This window comes from Odontomachus brunneus, unplaced genomic scaffold (genome assembly GCF_010583005.1).
Source record: "Odontomachus brunneus isolate Ranch 3 - 2012 unplaced genomic scaffold, Obru_v1 Obru_scaffold_151, whole genome shotgun sequence".
In the NCBI taxonomy this organism is placed as follows: Eukaryota; Metazoa; Arthropoda; class Insecta; order Hymenoptera; family Formicidae; genus Odontomachus; species Odontomachus brunneus.
Genome location: NW_022639601.1, coordinates 535,483 through 557,973, shown reverse-complemented (window position 1 = coordinate 557,973; position 22,491 = coordinate 535,483). Strand labels below are relative to the sequence as shown.

Sequence of the window (22,491 nt, the reverse complement as noted above, 5' to 3'; positions counted from 1 at the left end):
GAAGTTTTTTTTCCTTCCAATCCCGACCCCCTACCTTCCATTATATAGAAACAGCAAACGTTTTAACAATGGATTCAATGCAATATAGTGTTCTAGAATTAATATTTCTAAAAAAGCCTATGAAATTTTACTAAAATATATTTTTAAGTTTGTAATATTTAATATTATTTAACTTAAATAACTTAAATTTATATAATAATAATTATATATATAATTATATAATACATATAATTATACATATAATACTATAATAATTGAAATTTGAATAAATTTTTAATATTATTTATGATGAATATTTAATCACTGAGTTTATTATTCTGTAATTAGAACATGATTCAATTTTCAGTTTAATTACTTGCATATAACTGACACTATCTAATATCTCATTAAGATTATAATCAATATTTTTATTGATTATTGTTTCCTATTAGTTTTTAAACGCTGAGAAACCAAAGTTTTATATAAACGTTATTTCTGTTAATTCCATTATAATTATTTAATAAAAATATAAAAAACTGATCAGGTTTTTCTTATTAATTGAATCATTGGGACATTTATCTTATGTCATTAATCAAAGATACATTGTTCTTTATAATATACGTAGTCTATCGCTTATATGTGTTGCTCGTATGTATTGTCGAAAAAATATACATCCACATCGGTAAACCAAGCGCCTACAATCAAGTAAAAAAGCTAAAACACTTACACACACTTATTCAAGTGTTATAAAGAGAATAGAATTTCTAGTTCCTATGAACTAATTTGGTTCTACTCTCTAAATTTCTTAGAATAAAATTTCACTGGAAAAATGGAGTGACAATCGAGTCACTCGAATTGTAGAGTGACTTCTCACGCAAGATATCGATTGTGAAAGAGACTATATCCACAAACGAACCAAAATATGAGACACTGGACGCTCCGAGAGTTCAACCATTATCAAACATTCGTTCAAGTTTTCGGTCTTCTTATCTGCGAACGATATCGGAACGCATTCGGCGGTTTTGTCAATTGACCAGCGTACGGCTGTATGTAGGTCAGAGACCGGCCTTGCATATGACAATTACCGGCCTAAACACGCTCGCGCGAGTTAAATATCGTTGCGGTCATGCGTTATTATCCAGCGGACGGACGTTGCGGCGGAGTCGTGAATATATACAGATAAAATGACCCTTCCGGGTGTACGTATGTTATCGTTTGTAAAATTTTAAAAACACTCTCGCTCTCCTCAATACGTAAGCTGAATAGCACTTGATCAACTGATACGTCTATTATTCTCTTCGATAACCTCTATATACAACCAGAGTTAAACATTCACGCAAAAATTATGACACTACGCCTACGTGTAGAAACGTAAACTTTATGTGAAACGTCATCTATGTAGACAAGATCTAGAATGTAATCTATGGATGTTGTTCAAAGAACGTATGGCACGCTCGACAATTAATTAAGGAATATTTATATCTTTATTTAACCTTTAGAATTTATGAACGTTCTTTTTTAAAAAAAGTACCACAGAATTCTCTGGTGATATTCTCTGACCTTCAGAGTTATATATATCAATTTGTTACGTAATGAGATGAAAGTTCTATACAATTTATCTTTTTTAAACACTACATTTATAATTAATACTCAAAACAGATGTAATTGTCTTATCATTTAATTTCTTGATGATTTACTTCTGGTGATTTAAAATAACAGCATGATTCTTCCCCTAAAGTGTTTTCCTTTTTTTTATTATTATTAAACATATCTATATTATTATTAAACATTTCTTTCCTCTTTGTTACCATTTTCTCTGAAGAAAGAGAATAGAAAAGAAAATAGAATACAAAATATATATATAATTTATGTTTGCTGTAAGTTAAAAAAGATACAATAGTTTAAGTAAATCAAAAAAAAATTTTGTAAAGAAACTTTCCTGGGCATGCCACTAAGAAATTATTTATTCTTTTCTGTATATTTACACAATATTTTCCACATATATACATACAATTCCACGCGTTACATTGTCTATAAGAAAAAAGATATATATGTATATTACGTGGACAATACATAAACAATCAGCGCAAACGTAATCTTGAAATCTATGGCACTAATTTTATAATTGTTAGATATTAAAGTCTCATCTCGTCTCGCCTAGTTTCGTTGAATTAACTGTACTCCCTAGAGACGGAGAATCATCAACGGCATTATCGATAACTATCGATAGTTTACACTATCAATACTCACCGATAAGCTATCAATGGTTTTCCATAGTCCCTTTTTTCACAATTCTATTTTAAAATAACAAGCTATGACAAAATATTTTAAATCATTTAATTGACAATTAATAAATTTATTTCTTTTGGAATTCTAGGATTAATGAGCAAACATAGATGAAAGATATGTATATATAAAAAAAAAAAATATATATATATATATATATATATATATATATTTATAAATATATATATTTATATTTATATATTTATAAATAAATATATATATATTTATAAATAGCTGGAACATGTAAATAACTACAGCAACGCGTACTAGTGGCAATACTGTGAAACAATACGTAGGAAATAGAACTGATTAGTCTTATACAACTATTTATTACCAACTGAAACCTCTAATTACCTATGATAAATTACAAAAAAAAAGTGAAAAGGGGGCCCAAATAAATTGGAACGGGTCATTTTATAATTATTATTTTTTTAGAGATCACAAAACTATCGAAAACTATATTGATAGTCACACTATCGATAACTATCGTTGGAATGGAATATTGACAGTTCTTCGTTACTGTATACTCAGTCCCGCTAATAATCCATTGATATATCGAAAATTCGTAAAAATTATCGACCGGCCACATCATTTCTAGCTACGCGTTTTTCATGACTAGTGATTAATCGGAAGTGCGCGAACGCAACGCAATGTTGCATATGGGATATTTGTCCACGACGTCGTCCGTTGCTGTTTTCAATCTTGGTTCTAATTGAAGTGCGCTGCTCTGTTCGCGACTACGTTTCAGTAGTTTTGTGCTAACGTCATATTATTTTGAGCTAACGTCGTGTTATTGATCTTGTAAATAATTAGTGAGTTTGCAATGAGATCTTGAAATGTAAAGACGTGTGAAAGATCTGGTTGCCTCTGAATCAAACTCGGTTATAATTATATTTGAGTTTCAATTAAAATAGTTCTCGTTCTCCTTTAAAGGTATTATTTATTTATTCCTCTCTATAAGTGACAGTTTTGTGTGAATTTAACCCGAGAGTGTAACAATTTGGGAGCTCGTCCGTGATATTTTGACGGTTTAAGGTTTCATATGCTTCAGTAAAGAGAGTCACCCGCTCACGTGCAACGCGTAATTAGCGGAAGAAGAGTAAGGACGTTAAAAAGAATAAAATTAGAAGGTTATTATATAAAATACAAATACAATTAATTAGAGATGTGTAGATAGAGATATGTATAATTTTGTAATAATCATACAAATGATTATATGAACTGATTTCAATTTACAATCACGGCGAGTTGTTAAATTTTCCCTGTTGCTACACATCCGTATGCAACAAAGAAATTAAAATTGGTTTATATAATAATTTGTATAATTTTTATAAAATTACACCTATTATACGCGTGTCTTTAATTATTTATAATTTATATAATAACCTTTTTATAATTTAATTTTATATCCTTTTTAACATCCTCGCTCTTTTTCCACTGATTGCGCGTGAACATCCGCGTGAGTCATCCAACTCTCTTTACTAACACATATACGACCTTAAACTATCAAAATGTCTCATTTCTATTTTGAACGCGTTCTTGCACTCCCGATTATTCAACAGTCATAAAAAACGTGTAGCTGGAAACTAATGTCAGAAATCTTTACAAACTTTCGATATATCGATGTTATGGCATCAACAAGATTGAGTGTACACTCAATTTCATGGATGCTATATCATCGATATATCGATAGTAAACTAACGATTTTTGGCCGGCCGTTTTTAGCTACACGTTGCCCATGATTGTTGGTCAATCAAAGAAACGGGAACGTGCCCAAAAGAGAAGTGACTTTTTGACAGATTAACGTATCATACGTGTCAATAAAAAGGATTAATTACGATGACATGCATGTATATATTTCTTTTCTCCGATTAATAATTTAAATTAATTTTATATATTAATTTTTTACTTACCTATCTCTTAATCTTTTACTGTCTCTCTACCGATTATAACGCCATATGAGCAAATAATCCTCTTTATCGACACGTCAATTTGCCAAAATGTCTCTTCCGCTTTGAACACGTTCCCGCTTCTTCGATTGACCAACAGTCATGGAAAACGCGTAGCTAGAGTCGAATGCGGCCACTCAAAAGTCTTTAGTCACTATCGATATATCGATAATATAGCATCCATGAGACTGATGCCTGTATTCATAGTCAAGCCTTATATTTAAGACCTCCTTAAGTTCATCTTCAGATGCTCTACGGATCATTTTATTGGCTACAGAGTATAAGGACTATGAATACGGGCATGAGACTGGTATTCGTAGTCAGATCTTATATTTAAGACCATCTTAAGTTCACCTTCAAATGCTGTACGGATCATTTCACTGGCTATGGAGTATCTGAAGGTGAACTTAAGACGGTCTTAAATATAAGACTTGACTATGACCGGTACTCATAGACGGATCTCATTTAAGACCGTCTTAACTTCATCTTCAGATGGCGTACGGATCATTTCATTGGCTACGGAGTATCTGAAGGGGAATTTAAGACGGTCTTAAATATAAGACTACCGGCCTGAGTATACACTTCCCCTTCACGCCGGCGGAGCGCACATGTCGCCGTCGCATATCGATTACCAAACTATCGATCTTCAATCGACAGTATGGCGCCAATTCGAAATGCCCTGCTTCGATCTGTTTGCTCGTCCTTGGACGTCTGGCATATTCTCGCGACTCCCAGGAGAAGTATAATCGCCCGCCGAATGCGACACGTCACGCATTTATGACGCGCTCCTTTCGGAATCGCGGACTCGTCACGTTCCCGATCGCGCGGATTTTATTACGCTTTGCTCGGATACTGAAACTTTTAGAGCATAAAACGCGAAACACATTGTGTCGGACGGAAGTAACGTCGAGTTCCTCTTCTTTCTCCCTCCCTTTCTCTGTCTTTTTTCTCGGCCAGCAGTAGATCAGGCTGTTTGAGAGCACCGCGTGTGTTACATAAAAGTGGAATAAATGCGTTCCGCAGGGCATTGCCTTAGCTCCTCTTCTCGCAGGTGTTGTGGTTCGCGCTGTAAAACGCTGCGTAAATCTCAATCGCGGGCCGCGCACGGTCCGCGACGGAGAGGAGGGGCTTTATCGTACGAAACGCTCGGTGCGCTTTTTATTTCCAGCAATGCTCACGGAAGCGTTAACCGTTAACCTTTCACCAAATGCCGAATGAAATAATCACCGTAGCGTGGAATTGTACCAATCCCTCTCGCCTCCTCCGCCCTTGTGGCCTATACGGTAAGTATCGCGCAGTCGGCAATACTCGCAATATTGACAGTAATTGTTGCATCAACTTGAAAATTACTCGTTCGTGGAAATACTCTTTAAGTGCTCGATGGAAGTGAAAAATGATTTTGTTGCGGCAATCGTATTTCTTTGAATCAGTACCCAAGCCGAGAGCTGGATAATGATTGTCACATCGTGCGAATGAATGTTATTCTTCCATGAATCCTTCTGTTTTACTGGATTAAGGGGACTGGAGGGTCAGATTGCCTGAAAATCGTGCTTGTTCTTTCATAATTTTTTATGACAAACTGAATGAATATGCGAAAGTGTTATTTTGACGTGTATTTATACAACATATAAAGAGAAGAAAAATATAATTTTGATGATCAAATATTCAGTATAAGTGTATAGTACATGCAGTTAAAATATATTTCGTTTTTCTTTTCAAGGTCGTCATTTTGCAGTAATATCTTGACTCTCGGTGGTTCAATTAAGTTGAATTTTAAGTAGAAAATTTCCGTAAGCTTATCGTTATCGTGTGAATCACTATAATAGAAATTGAGTAAAAGTTAACAAAATTACAAATATCTTAATGGAATATTATTAAATTCTCAGTTCTTTTATAGTAAAAAAATTAATATTTCAAAATTATATATTTTCACGAGTGTCAATGATTCACACGATAACGACAAATTTACGGAAATCGTTTACCTAAAATTCAGCTTAATTAAACCTCTGAGAGTCAAGATATTACTGCAAAATGACGAACTTAAAAAGAAAAACGAAATCTATTTTAACTGCATGTACCATACATTTGTATTGAGCATTTGATCATCAAAATTATATTTTTTTTCTTTTTATATGTTATACAAATGTATGTCAAAATAACACTAGCATATTCATTCAGTTTGTCATAAAAAATTATGAAAGAACAAGCATTTTCAGGCAATCCAGTCCCCTTAATTCATAAGTTTGTGTTGATTTTTGTCTAGTTGACATTTGCATATTGATATTAGATAAAATAGTTTTGTAAAGTTGGCCATCTGTGCATATATTTTGATAGCTGACATTTCACAGCGTATTTCGTGGTGTAAGTGGTAATGTTTAAGTTGTCTTTGTTGTGGCTTGAAAATGGAAGGCAGTAATGAGTTTCTCCAATATATTATACTTTTTCATTTCCATAAAAATTGTTAGAGTTTGACTGAGATGTTTTGCCTCACCCACCATATTCATCTGACATTATCCCGTCTGATTATCATCTTTGTTTATTACGAAACTCCCTTGACGGTATAAACTTCGTTTCCGTAGATGTGAAAAATAAAAAAAAGAACAGACCAATAGAGTGTCAGTAATATAATGAATACATATTATAATTTCTATTGAATAAATTTAAAACATATTTATTTATTTTGTTAAAAAAGATCTTAAAGTTACGTGAACAATAAGTGAACGTGTAGAAGAACATAGAGCAAAATTGGATGTAATAAAACATTTGACAATATTAAGCCGTGTGGTAGAAATGATAGCCAAGGTTAGAAATAAAAGTGAAAGAAAAACATCTATAGGGAATATGTTAATAATACCGGAATTCACATTGCAATGAGAACACATTAGACTATTCTGATGATAATGCTGTGATGATAGTTCAGACTCAAAATAATTATTCTCTTCATGAAATAGTACAACTACAACAAAAGATTAAAGGATGTATATCATTCATGATATAAAAGATGCGACGTAAAAGATAAAAGACATGAGAAAATTAGTATTATAATTTTGCAATTAGAAAGCATGCACAGGAAATAAGATACTACTAGGACAAGCCTGCTAATTTTATGAACAGTAGTCGTGATTATTAATTAATAATTATATTTAATTATAATTAAATTGATTATTAATAGTAATTACTAATAATTAATAATAGCTTTTGTCCATTTATTGGCTCTGCTTACGGTCAGCAAATAAGTTCAGATTTTGCGCATCTTACGTGCACAGTAACCATAGGAGAAACGTTACATCTTGATTGTGAGATCTCAAGTAGTTTTACTCTTTAGTTACTAGATAAAAGTTAACATAACTGTTCGATATCTATTAAAAAACTGCATTAAATTTTGCCAAGAAAAGTTAATTGCAAATAACAAGTTATGATTTGTTAGACGGTCAAGAAAAAAGAGTACGAGTTAAACAGCATTACTATTTTTGTGAGTGCGAAAAGTTTGTTGTGCTTGTTGTGCTGTTGTGCCACAAATAAAGTAGAAGATGAAATTATCCAAAATTTCAAAAGATTAATAATTTTCCGAATGGAATAAATACCATCTCAATACTTTTTCAGACATCTAACAATCTATTTTCTATAGTTTTTTTAACACGCGAACTTCCTATGAGAATTTAATAAATAACAGATCTTTGTTGCACCAACCTAATATTATATTTATTTTTATTTATCTTATTTATTATCTTTATCTCATTTGTTACCTACATTTCTAAACAAAGTTATTTATAATTTATAATTTTGAGACTGTAAAGTTATTTATAATCTATAATTTATAATTTAAAAACCATAATTATTTATATATAATTGTGCAGACTCAGAAAAAACTGGTTTATCAATTTTTTCATGATTTCCTTTCGGTTTCTTTCCCAAAGATAAGAAAAATTCGCTTAGAAAAATTCATATATATTCAACTGAAATCTGTCACATGTTTATTTATTTCCGTGAAAAAGATTACTGCATGAACTTCACTCAAGTTAAATTTAAATGAAATTAACATATTAACTTTAAAAAAATGAATATATTGTGACCAGATATGTACTTTATAATAATTAACATATAATGTTATTAGTGTGCATAAATATATGTACAAATCTGTACAGTGTGTTTTAAATTTATGTTAATAATAACTATATGCTTCCTGTACATTTTGTTCGATTATTATATTATAATTTTACATGTGTATATCATGGTATCCCTACTACCCACTGATTATATATGGTAATCCCACCACATTATTACAGAGAGTTTCATTCTAAGGGTATTTATTAAAATCCGAGAGATTCTCTCCAAGATAACACTAATTCTCACATATATTTTTATTCTATATTCTCTCTTCTTAAAATTTCACTTTTCTTTCTATTAATAACAACATAAAATAGAGAACAAAAAGCAAATTACATATAAATAAGGACTATCTCTTTATTTTACTTCAGCTTACAATGCCAGTTCTTAGTTTTTACCTTAACCTTATTTTACAATTTTCCTATATCCACTTCTTCTTTTCCTTTTCGCCACTTATCCTATTTTTTCTTATCCAACTCCTTTTCCTTTTTTACTCTTTTACTTCTTATTCTAAATATTTCTTATCCTATATTTGGCAAATTTCATCCTTTGGATTTCTTTATCCTTGGATTTCTTATCCTCTACTCTACTATATAAATAAATGAAAACAAAGTTAATATACTTTCCAAATAAAGTAATTTTAAATAAAGTTGGTCGATTACCATTCACAATTAAAAATAAAAATTTCAACAGGAATAAGATTATACTTAACTTCCTGAATCACGTTAATATGATGAAGAATACTAAAAATTAACTAGCATATAATTTAAGTAAAACAAATTAATTTCTCGCAAAAAGAACTGTTTTCTTTTCTTGATTCCTTTCAAAACCGCGATTAAAAAAAAACCGTTCTTTTTTAAACTATATATCTATGTAATGAAGTTACTTGTAACTCATGATTTGGTCGACACCCTTCGTGGACGTCTCCTAAAAGAAAAGCTCGCGCGAAATTAATGACAATTCCGCATCGCGTTTTTCGTCGTGCTTTTATTATCGTCCCGTCGCGTCGAGCCGAGAACAAAAGTATTACGCGCGCAGTGAAGGAGGAAGTGGTGACGAATGAAATGATGGCGGTACACGCGACATTGGATATCGAATTTATCCTCTATGCGCCGCATGAACGCGCGTTACGTTTCGCTTTCATACGGTCGGTTTATGTGCGAGAAACTCGCCGACAGTGACGGTGATCCGTTCGTGACGACTCTATTAATTCCAGAGCTGCGACGGATTTCCGCGCCATACCGTCGCAGGTAGGGATATGCGATTTTGCGATTTATCGCAAGCACTGCGATTTTCTTTACTTGAATCGCAATGCGATACGCAATTGGACCTTTATCGCAAAATCGCGGCTGCCATTCAAAATCATTCGTCACTTTGATTAAATATCGATGCGAATATTGCGTGACAATCTATTTTATACTATCTAACCCAAACTTGTACATTTTGAGACATAATGAGATTGTGTCTCTAATTACAACTTAAAATGTTAAGTTACATTATTTCTTTTTATATATGTTTTTATATATATTTTTTTATATATATTTCAAAAAGTTACCACACACATACACACACATACAAATTATTACACTTAATATATTGATTGTCATTAATATTTTAATAAAAACATAATAAAAAAAGTAATTTTATTGTTTTATGAGAAAAATATTATCATTAAATAATTTATAATTAATTAAGCATGTAATAACACACCTTTATACAGGGTATCCGCGATTTTTGTAAGAATACAAAACAAATTGAGATAATCATAAAAATCCCATACCGTTTTGCGGTATTCGCAATAAATCTTGAGATATTGATTAAAGAAGATTGATAAATGATCACGTATGATATGGTAGATGAACTGTAGTGGCGCCATCTGCTGTAATATACATTAGGTCAAACAAAAAAGTCCTCATTTTGTAAATAATCACATAGATTTTTAAATATATTTTTAGATATACTATATGGATTGTTAGATATTAATTAACCCATTAACGTACAAATATGCTGAAATTTTATATTGATTTGAGCCATTTATTTTACTACGGAAATGAGGTCTGTTGTTTATAAAGAGTACTATTCCTACCAATTTCGATATCGCTCTATCGAATAGTGTTGAAAAAATTAAAAAAAAATCGCAATTTATGTAAAATTTTTGCAAAATAAAATAAAAAACGCCTGTTTTTAGGGCTAATTTTTTCTTCTTCCGCTATTTTCTCCATAAAAACGTGTTAGTATCGCTCGGGAAAGTATCTAAAATGTGTTCCCGACACTTTAACTTAAAAAATATGCCATGGATATTTTTTTTCAACAAACATGGCGGTACCAAAATGGCGGTCGATTTGAAGCGTTTAATTCGAATTTTCGTTTAGTAATCGAAATAGTTTTAGAGACAATATTACTTCAAAATTAATGTAATTTATAAACAATAGACCTCATTTTCGTAGTAAAATAAAAGCCTCAAATCAATGTAAAATTTCAGCACATTTGGGCGTTAATGAGTTAAAGAAGATTTGTGCATTACCACGTACAATCATATAACAATTTTCTTTCATTAGTAACTAAAAATCTACATGGTTATTTGCAAAATAATAAAAGGCTTCTTTGTTCAATTTGATCTAATATACAAGCACACAACACATCGCCATTACAACTCATCTACTGTATTGCGCGTGATTATTCACCAATTTGTTTTAATTAATATATCGACTATTATTGCGAATACCGTAAAACGATATAAAACTTTTATATTAATTTCAATCCGTTCTACGTTTTCTCACAAAAATTTCGGAAGAAGGATATTCTATATATTGCATGTGTTAATAAGCTACTATTAAAAATGTTTAAAAATCAATGATTCGGAAATAAACAGTTAATAAATAAAGTTGTAAAATATCTTCCATTTTATGTAAAAATATAATAAGATTAAATGATGTTTTTAAGAAAATATCATTTAACTTTATTGTTTTCATTTTTAACTATTCTTTCATAATAAAATTTATGTTTTTTTATAGTGGATATTTCAAAGAATATTTTGATTATACTACAAAGAGAGTTCATTTATTTATTTTTAATATGTTTAACATTTATTTAAATATCACGATTCCTATCATACCCCAAGTTCCCTTATGATTAAAAATCGTTATATCGTTAGTGACATAAAATCGCGCGCGTGATTCAAAATCACATTTGCAAAATTGCACGCAATTAAATATTATTTGCATTACAAAATTGTGATACGATATATCGCATTCTTAACCTTCATATAGCTATTCTTAAAAAAGATTGCATCGTGACACACAATTTCATAAATTTCGTACATTTTTAGTCGGAGGTGATATATCTATCTATCTCTCTTTCTCTCTTTCTTGTCGGACGGAGGAGTTCGGAGCGAGAGAATTTCACGATGACGTGACTTCGACAAAACTTCGTTTATCAAAACGATCCGGGTTCAACGACGCGCCAGCTAGCCAGCCAACCAGCCAGCTAGTCACGATAACAGGAAAATTTATACGGGCACTCCAGACCCGTCATCGCGGATTATTTCAAGCCTTCAAATTTCATCATCGCGAGATACTTTAACGTTGCTAAAATCTCCGTCATGGCGAAGATACCGTGCCGCCTTAAAATGTCCCAACACCGTGACAGACGATTTTAATCCCTCGCGTCGCTGCAGAATTACCATTTTAAATGACCATCGCCGCGAAATACGTTTTACCGAAGAACGAGTTCATTTGAATTCTTTTGTGTCGCGTTGTGTTGCCGTAAGTCAGAAAAAGAAGGGAGAAAAGGGGAGAAAAAAAAATGTAATTTCGCGTAATATGCGGCTTTTGCGAATTAAGTCGCGAAACGACAAACTTTTATTAAGTAGCATCGTTCTTGGCACCCCGGGAGGCGTACGGTTTCATGGTTTCACCTTGGGGGAACGGATACGATCGCCGAAAACGGCATATAGTAGATAGGTGGGTAGGTAGCTATGCGTCAACGTTAATTGGATAGATAAGTCAAGCCTCGACACTCGAGTAGTCCACCCGGCTATGTTTCCACCATCGAGCGACTCTCGCAACACGGCCAGCCCTAAATCTCGGGGATCCTTCAACGATTCCAAACTAATCGTACAATCCCCGAATAGAACTTTTCGCAATGTCAACAATCGAGCGAGTCAACAATGGCGCGCGTCTTCGCGCGACAGAAATCGAATTCTTCAAAGGCACAAGGAGGCAATGCGGGTGTCATGGATCGAGCCTCTCGTCGTGACAATCTCTCGCGCGTCTCTCAAGGTGCGTTATGTTATAAAACGGTATCTACTGCTAAAAAAAACGACTACTCAAATTGCTTTTCTTCTTTTAAGTAATGGCTATTTTCAACAAAAAAGAAATCCTTCTTGGATTTTGTTTCTTTTTTCTCTTTTAATCGGTACAAAACTGTTATCTGCTCTCTAAAATACAATCAATGTGTTCTTCACTGAAATGCTATACATGAACTGATAGTTTATATAAATATAGCACTGCAAGTAAAATCTCACCGAAAGAATCAGTTAATAGTAGCGACTGATCCTATCATTGATGCAACTCGCAAACACAGACAATGTCATTACACTGAGAGAAATTATTCGATAAAAAATTAACAAACGAATATTTCCGATCAAAATACCGATGAATTTTTATATCCGATCAGAAAACATCCGATGAAAAATATAGATTCATATTTTTTTGATCGATTTATCTGATGAAATGTCATGATCGGAAGTATCCGATAAAATTTAATTGAATATCCTAATCAGATACAAAAATTAATCGGAAATATCCGTTTGTAAACTTTTTTATCAGATAATTTCTCTCAGTGCACACGTAAATCACATGGAAGCCGTTAATTTCATCGCCACAAACGCAGAAAGTTGGATTTCGTACAGAATATAATGAATCTGCATGTTACAGATTTTGCAGTAAAATCTTACATTTACTGGTCAAAATCAATGAGATATAAAAAAGAGCAATAATGTAAGCATGTTTTTACTAAAAATCAGAGAATATACACTAATTTTATCGAGAAAATATTCCTTTTACTAATTCAATCAAGATTCTTCAATCTTTTACTGATTCATTTTAAGAAAGTGGATATCTTAGTGAGTCAATATATATATAAAGATAACAACCGTGACAATTTCCCGAATGCGCGGATGACGCAGAATCAAGACTAGAGAAATCAAGGTGTGTCATGTTATACATAAAAAGGATCACTGTTGAAAAAAGCGATTACTCAGATTGCCTTCCTTCTTTTAAGTAATGATTATTTTCAACAAAAAATATTTTTTTAATAATAATATTAATATATTCACATCACAAATTTGGGAAAAACTCGCCATCACGTACATTCGGGGAACATAAAGTTCGAAATGCAACTTGCAGGGCGCGGGAAAAACGCTTCCTTTTCTATGCGCCATTCCCTTTCAGTCCTGATGATTCGGTTAGACGTCAATGAAATAAAAGCTCAGACTATATTGATGTTTCTTCTTCTGTGTTTACAAAGCGCGCGATCAAAAAAAGCACGTTGTTTAATTATTTAATTTCGAGTGTCGCGGCTCAGGCGCTTGCCTCGTACTTTTTTTGTAAACACAAAAAAATATATAATTCGAGCTTTCCTTTCATTGAGGCCTAACCGAATGTTCAGGACTGAAGAGGAATGGCACGTAGAAGGGAAAGAGTTCCCTCCGGCCTTACAGTAAGGATGTGCAATTTATCAAACTCTGTATTTCGGGATGCAATCTTTTTTTAAGAATCGCAATAAATGCGATATATCACATAGCTCTTTTGTATCGTAAATTTGATTTTAAATTGCGCGTGCAATTTTATACAGCAAATACGATTTTATATCGTTTATATCGCAGTTTTTAATCATACAGGAAACTACATCATTTAACCTTATTAGACTTTCTACGCGGGGCAAAATGGGAGATATTTTACAGAGCTTGTTTATTTCAGAATCATTAACTTTTAATTGTTTTTAAAAGTAGCTTATTCAAACATGCAATATATAAGGATGTATTATTGCACGTTTAATTAATTATCATTATTTGACATTTTTCTCATAAAACAATAAAACTATCTTTTTTATTACCTTTTTTATTAAAATATTAATGGCAATTGATATTTTAAGTAATCTTAATAATGTTCTAAAACATATATAAAAATATATATAAATCATATAAAGATAAATAATGCAACTTAATATTTTAAGGCTGTTATAATGGCATAATCCTATTATGCCTCTAAATGTATAAAATGTATAAGTTTAGATTAAATGTATAAGTTTAGATTGGAAAGTATAAAATATCACAGGTTGTCATGCGATATATACAAAAATACTTAACTACAACGACAAATGTGATTTTGAATTGCAGGCGCGATTTTTAATCGCAGACATGATTTTTATTCGAATTGCATATCGCATTGTAATTAAAGAAAAAAAATCGCAATGTTTGCGATATATTGCAAAATCGCACATACCTACTTGCAAGCTGCATTTCAGACTTCATATTCCCTCCGTGTATTCAAAAGAAGAATTTATTCTTTCTAAAAGAATATTATAACACTTTATTGTAATCAAATATATACAAATATTAACATATAATAACTGCGCAAACGCGTGTCGGTAAAGACTCTACTTTAATAGTTTAATCAGATTCCAATTTCATCATGTTAACCGTTTTGTAACAAAGTGTATACTATAAAGAAAAAGATCCAACGTAAAATCCAACTCAAATCGAATCAAATGAATTGAATTTCAAGGCTATATATAAGAAATTTTTGTTTATGTATTTTAATTTTTGTTTATATATTTAGGAATCAAATTTAGAATTTTTTTAAATTAAGAAGAAATATTTATTTATAAAAAATAGTTCTATGTAATAATCAAACGAATTATTGTTTTATTTAATATTATTAATTAAAACAATAAATAATGCTTGTAGTAAACTCAGATTTATGGATAAGTAAACTTATAAAATGCTTAAAAGGAGAGAGAGAGAGAGTAACATTTATTTAAATGTAATATGCATTTTTTTGTGTATATAGTATAGTCGTTTGCAAAATAGTTTAAACAATTAAATTAGGAGTTCACGAAAATATCAAAATTGGAAGTTATTATCGATGCAGTAATAATACAATATTAATAATAATATTAAATAAATAATAAATTAATAATTAATTATAATATTAAATTGGTAATTAATAATAATCAATATTATTATGGTTAATAATATAATAAATCATTGAATTTTTTAGCAAAATAATTTTTGTTCATGTATTTTCAATATATTTAGAGATGAATTTTTTTTAATTAAGAAGAAAATTGAATTTTAATAAAAAATAATTGATTTTTAATTATAAAATTATGTAAATATAATATCTGTTAATCAGTGGCGAGGCTTCCTTTTTTCTTGTAAAATATTATGGTGAATATATATATTTATTCATAGTAATATTCGTTATATTTTGTCGACAATATCTAGATTTAAAAAAAATTAAACATATCCAAACGTACATACATGTATTAGTATCCTTTAAAAAATTGATCTCTCCTTTAATCTTGAAATTTTTGTATTTGTTTTATTTTTTATTAGTGAAAAACAAATTTAAAATTCAATGAAGCGATAAAAAACCAGATCTAACATGTTATTAGTAATATTTAGCGTCTGACTTACTCAATCTCTCATCGGAGATAGAATTATTTATTATGCAATTTTGCTAGTTGAAAAAACATCTGTATCGTGCATACAACTACACTTCAGTCTCTTTAATCTTTTATTACTATTGATCATTTTTTGCAGTCAAAAAGTTCCTACGTTAGATCCAAGTCGATTTTTATTCAGTTCAGCTCCACTGCGGTTTGTGCAACAAAATTTGCGCAACCCTGAGACTGAGTTCCTTTTACGCCGATTTCTTTTTTTTTCCAGTGTACATATGTTTAGTTTCATTACCACGTCCGCTAACATGAATCATCTAAAAAAACCTTACCACGGACCAAATTGTATTTCTTTTTTTCATGTAATTGTATAAAACAGACTTAACTTAGTTTGTTTACGGACATAGAAAAAGCCATCACGGCCACACATATGTGACTGGTCTCTCGTGAGAAATCGATGTGTCACATATGTGTGACAAATGTGTTAATCTTTTACTGCTGACTAAATTTCGCAGTTTACATTCCCACGTCAGATTTTCAATCTGACTTGATTTTTATTCAATTTGACTTATTTGCAACAACATTTATGTTACGCTGAGACTCGAGGGGATGCTAAAATCGATCTCAAAATGTATAAAAATTAACGCAGAAGTGAGCGTCAAAACGTCATGTCAAATAAACATTAATATATTGTTACACACTACTACACTACCCTTTTCATATTTCTTACACATATAGATGTTATATAAATGTGTGCTACTCATTTTATCATACTAACGGAAAACATTACCATATATTATATAGAAATCTTTCTGTATATTATTCTTTATATATTATACATCTTTCTGTATATTATTCTTTATATATTATATATCTTTCTGTATATTATTTTTTATATATTATATAGAAATCTTTCCGCACAAATTTTTCATATATTTTTAAGTTTATAAATTCAGTTGTAAAGTTACAGCAATGTTCTTTAAAATGTTCCTGAATAAAGCAAGCACACGTTTAAGGTACAAACTGCAGGACTTTTGTATCAGGAAAAATTTACACTCGAAATGTCAATTTTGAAAACTCTTATCGTTTTCGTTATATATTGAGCAATTTTTCAATTTATTTTTATACGTATTTTCATGGTTTGAAGACATTTATAATTTGTGCAATCGATATAACGTAAACTTGCAAAAAAATAAGTATTTTGTTGGCAAAGTTTTAAAATATGACATTCTCTTAATTTTCTTTACGCCTAATTTTTTTCAATATAAAAAATTAATATAATAATAATTAACTATTTAAGACCCAGGCATTGACCCCGTTCGAGTAAAATTTTTTTCTTCATAAAATAGTTTTAAAAGACGCTTCTAATAAAGAATCTTGTGATTCAGATAAAATTAACCATCACGAGTTACAGAATTTAATAAAATTTGTAAGCTTAACAATTAACAAAAAAGTGCCAATTTTGTGCTTTAAAATAATGTCGATAAAAAATTAAATATGAATTTGAAATAATTAAAATAAGATTTGCTTACATTTGCTTGTCAATAATTCTGCTCTGCATATCATCGCCATATTGATTCCTTTAACGGGAAAATCATTATTAGACCAGTTGAAACAAAGAATATAGCTTTATTTAGGATGGACCTATAGCATTACATTAACGAAATCCTTACTTTAAATTTTTTTATAAAAAAATTTATAGGAAATTCTCTAAGTAAATGTACATAATTACATACACTGGGCCTTAAAGGGTTAAAAAGTAATAAATTAAATTATGTGAAGAGTGAAACAGGTAGATTCCAAGTAGATTAGTTCAATCTGAACAAAAAATTCCTATACCACTTTTCAAACAACTATGTAAAATTTTGAGAAATTAATGAAGACAGATTTAAATTATTGCGCGCGATGCCGTGAGACGAGCGCTGTAGGCGCGATCTCATCGAAAATGAAAGATTCACAGCTGTTTCTTCAGTGTCACACGTACAACAAGCACGCGACACGATCGAAAAACAATTGTCTACATGCCGTTCGCATTGTTACTCCACCTTCACCTGTCAGCCAATAGCCACTATCGCTAAAACCCAAGGTTGGGAAGTAACTTGTTATTTGTAACGAAGTTAGAGTTACATTTTTTCGGTAACTGTAACTTAACTTAGTTACTTAACTTATTTTTAGTAACTTGTAACTTTTTTAATAGCTACTTTAATAGTTACTTGGGAAACGTAAAATAAAATTAAAATTATATAGTAATCGTATATTAATTTAATAAATTTATCAACGTATTTATGGAGCATGTGATTAAATTCTTTTACTTCTACGAGACTATTATTAAATTTTTATTATGTTAAATACAAATTTGAAATTTGTTAAATGGATAGACTAATTAATGTGATAGATATTAATTATAAAATTCAATTCTTACATTTTAGTAAAGCTTACAATGTAAAATGTTTATATTTACAATAATAATTTACAATAATTTCAAGAAAGTAACTTAAAAGTAACGATTCATTACTTTTTGAGTAACTGTAACGAGTTACTTTTCATAGCCAGTAACTTGTAACTAGTTATATTTTCAGCAAGGGGAACTGTAACTAGTTACTTTTAAAAAGTAACTTTCCTAATCTTGCTAAAATCCGTATCAGACTAGAGATTGGAGATTAAGGATTGCGGTTTTTGAAGATTAGGTTTCGACACAAACTTAAAAAATCAACAAACTTTGGTCTTGGCTTGCTTTGTTCTAATTAGTCAAGTTTAATCCGCAATCCTCAGACTCCAATCCATAGTCTGATACGGGCATAAGAAGCAGACGCGCCTAAGTCATTTTCGATGAGGCTCATTCCACAGCATCATATATACGCACTGGTTCGCCAATCTTCCTTCATTAATATATCGAAATTTTACGTGGTTGTTTGAAAAAGAATAGATAAATGTTTTATTCAATTTGACGTAGGGAAGACCAGAGCTATATTTTAGAATTTCGAAGTTACAACTTCTCAGGCAATTAATTGTGTAACTGGTTGTATAAACACGATAGGGACAACCTTTTTCTATGTATTAATGCCCACCATGATCCTATTAACCGTATATTTTGTTATGTAATAACCAAAATACAAATATGTAACAACATAGCCATCTTGCTCTGCTACCATTAGCTGTGCCCATTAGCGCAGGATAAGAAGACCACGTCTAAAATATGTATTCTAATTAGTAGTTTCAGAATCTCCATGAGAGGTCTTTCTGCCAGCCCTTAATTATGGGTCAACTTTACTTCGTCTGTTTATATGTTCTATTTCAATTATTTTATGAGTGAAAATTGCATTTTACTAGAAACAGTATATTATACACTTGTAAGGAATTTCATTCTAGTTAGTAACATATCGCTTAATTTTATTCAGTCATGATGGGGAATATTAATATAACATTTCGAAAGACTCGGAAATTTACTTTGCTATTGTCGAATTAGTTTTTTTTTATTTCTTAACTGTGATATTATATCCCGATTTTTATAAAACTCAGATAAAAATATTTATGTTCTAAAAAGACCATTTCGCGATTTTATGTATCCATTGTTCCTCTTAAGATAAATACTAAAAAAAAGCATATGAGTAACATATTTCCATATATTTCCGGTCTTTCCCAATCTATCTGCACACATGTGTTTGACAATCTTGTATTAAACATTCTATATAAAATTCTCATTTACGTGCAAATTAGATCAGACTGAACGAAAAATAGCTCTACCACTTTGCAAACAACCACGTAAAATGTTGAGTTATTAATTAAAAAAGATTGGCGAATGATGATCGCGTGGGATGCAGTGCAGGATGTGACGGTATAAATATGCGTTTTCACGCGTATATACTTTGAATCTAATAACACAGGTTTACAAAAAATATTTTAACCTGGTAACGGCAGTATATAATCCCAAAGGTTTTTGGCATGCTAAAATCAAATTTGTAACCTAATTTGCTCCATTACGTTAGATTTCCGAAATATCCTAATCTTAAAGTATCAAAAAGGTCCATTTCGGTCATTTTTAGGTTAGAATATCTCGTGACTTAATGGAGAAATTTGGACTACGGATTGGATTTTAGCATGCCAAGAACCTTCAGAATTACATACTGCCGTTTCTGAGTCAAAATTCATGTCGGCCTATGTAATCATATAGTATAATAATCACGCACAATCATTGGCCAATCTTCTCTAATTACACAGTAAAAAATAAAATGTCAATTTTAACATTTTTTGCATGTCCCAGAAAGTCCACTTTAAATTTCATGTTAAAATAACATATTCGTCGTGAGTCATTTCTTAACTGAAAATGTTAATTATTTGACACAAACATATTTTGTTCTATATTTATATATGTTGTTTCAACTTAAAATACGACGTTAAAATAACACAAAGAATAGCTAGAAATAACTGTAAATAATGTTAAAATGCAACTGTTTGCGTCTTAAAATTTAACATTTAAAAGTGTTACACTTCTTAGTTTTACATTAAATGTATGTTAAAACTTACATGGTTGAATGTTATATATTAACATTTTATGTATGCTGAGGTCTCACATAACTAAAGAATTATCTTAAAGTATGACATTTATTTTATTCATATTATACGGACAAATATGTTCCAGGAACATTTCTGACGAGTTATTTAAACTACTCTTTCACGTATTTTTAACGTTTTATTTTTTACATTTTATTTTTTACTGTGTAATTTTACTCTTTCCAAGTGTAAATCAATATTATAATTCATCGTATGTTAAATAAACATTTGAATAATTCTAAAGAACACATTTCTCGTATATTATATTAACACATAAAATTAATTATTTTGACTTAAATTATTCGTAATAGAAACATTTGGTTTTAGTCAATTTGACTATTTCATATGTTAAAGTTTGATTATTTCAAGATTCACTTTAACTTACGTTAATGTTAAAATAATTTCAACAATGTTGATTTCCTACAATGATAATGTTAAAATAAGTCAAGATAAGGTGTCACTTGTAAATGACACATAAAAAATGTTAAATTACTAAATTGACATAAATTTAATACATGAAAACATCACGAAAAGAATTACATATGAGCTGTGTGTTAATTTGACTTCGAAATATTAGTCAAAAGTCGGTAACACAAGAAAATTTTAACATTTGGACGAAAAATTTCTTACTATGTAATAACTAAAAAATGTACATGGTTATTTGTAAAGTAGTAAAGGATTTTTTTGCTCATTTTGACCTGATCCACACGAGAGTTTTATATGCTATCCTCAGACATACTGTATATTCGACACCGGCGTGCGTAGAAAGGATCGAAAACGAAACCGTCGTGTCAGTTGCGTCGCCTGCGCATCCGGATAAGCGATTTTGCGTGCGCGACGCAGGGAAGTGTATCTCACTTTATGCAAGAGCGCGTACCGCGCGGAAGAAAGTGGCCGTGGAAAAATCTTTCCCGGCGCAAGGTGCAGCACAATGAGCGCGACAATGGGCGTTTAACAAAAGAGCGTACAGCCTTCGGGTTGTATGCACGTATGTACTTGCATGTTACAGGACGTTATGTACCGTGATATTCCGCGCGCCGCCGCGCCGTGCAATACCACGCGTATACCAAAAGTACCCGCGTAGAATAAAAATACGTGCGACCGTGTGCACGAGGCACGAAATGACTTCGTTATTTTTGACATTTTCTATTCGACGTTCTTTCGTTCTTCATCTCGGAAGTGAATTTTCTCCTCGATATATCTGACGGTTCTAATTCCATAGAGATTAAAGTGCCAGACATGGTCTAATTTTTTAGCGCTCTACCTTCCTGGATTCTTTATTCTCAGTAGTTGGTCTGCTTCCCGCGAAACCCGACAGTTTTTACAAGACAAACGGCAGCGTAATCTGATATGACGCGGAGACACTTCACGTCTTACGACAGTATCGCACTTATCGCGCTTTTTATCGATTTATAAACATATAATATAACATATACAGCTAAAAATACGTAACATACGAATGTTAAAATTTTCATGTGTGGCCCATTTTTTACTGTTATCTCAATGTAAAATTAACATACTATCGATATTTTATTATTTTCGTGATGTTTTAATATATTATATTAATGTCTTAATAAATAGTACTTCATAAGTCACTTAGAAATGTAACATTATTTTAAGTTCTTTTAACACAATTATTAAAAAAATAACATTTCTTAAGTCACTTTAATATTAACAAGAATTAAAAGACGAGTCTTCAAAGTTGTAAACAATTTTGACATATAGGATAACCAAATTTATTAAGAAAAAATATTTCTATCATAAATAAGTTAAAATAATTAATATTATATGTGTGTTAATATAACATGAAAAATAAAATAATGCCTTCACCTTTATATATGTTCACATTATATGAACAAAAATGTCCTATCGACATTCCTTACAAGTTATTTTAACTACTTTTCCATGTATTTTTTAATATTCTTTATATTATTTT

General features: G+C 30.8%; 1 protein-coding gene across 2 annotated transcripts in view; it reads right to left on the bottom strand.

Moving 5' to 3' along the window:
- The window catches only part of LOC116850658 (protein enabled), a 64,172-nt gene that overhangs the window by 24,337 nt on the left and 17,344 nt on the right, over positions 1-22,491 (bottom strand). The window contains exon 2 of one of the 2 annotated variants that reach the window (XM_032829184.1): positions 17,537-17,584. The exons of the other annotated variant lie outside the window; for it this stretch is intronic. Within the exon in view, the coding sequence (XP_032685075.1) occupies positions 17,537-17,584 (48 nt within the window). The remainder of the gene's footprint in view (positions 1-17,536; positions 17,585-22,491) is intronic. 2 annotated transcript variants of the gene reach the window in all.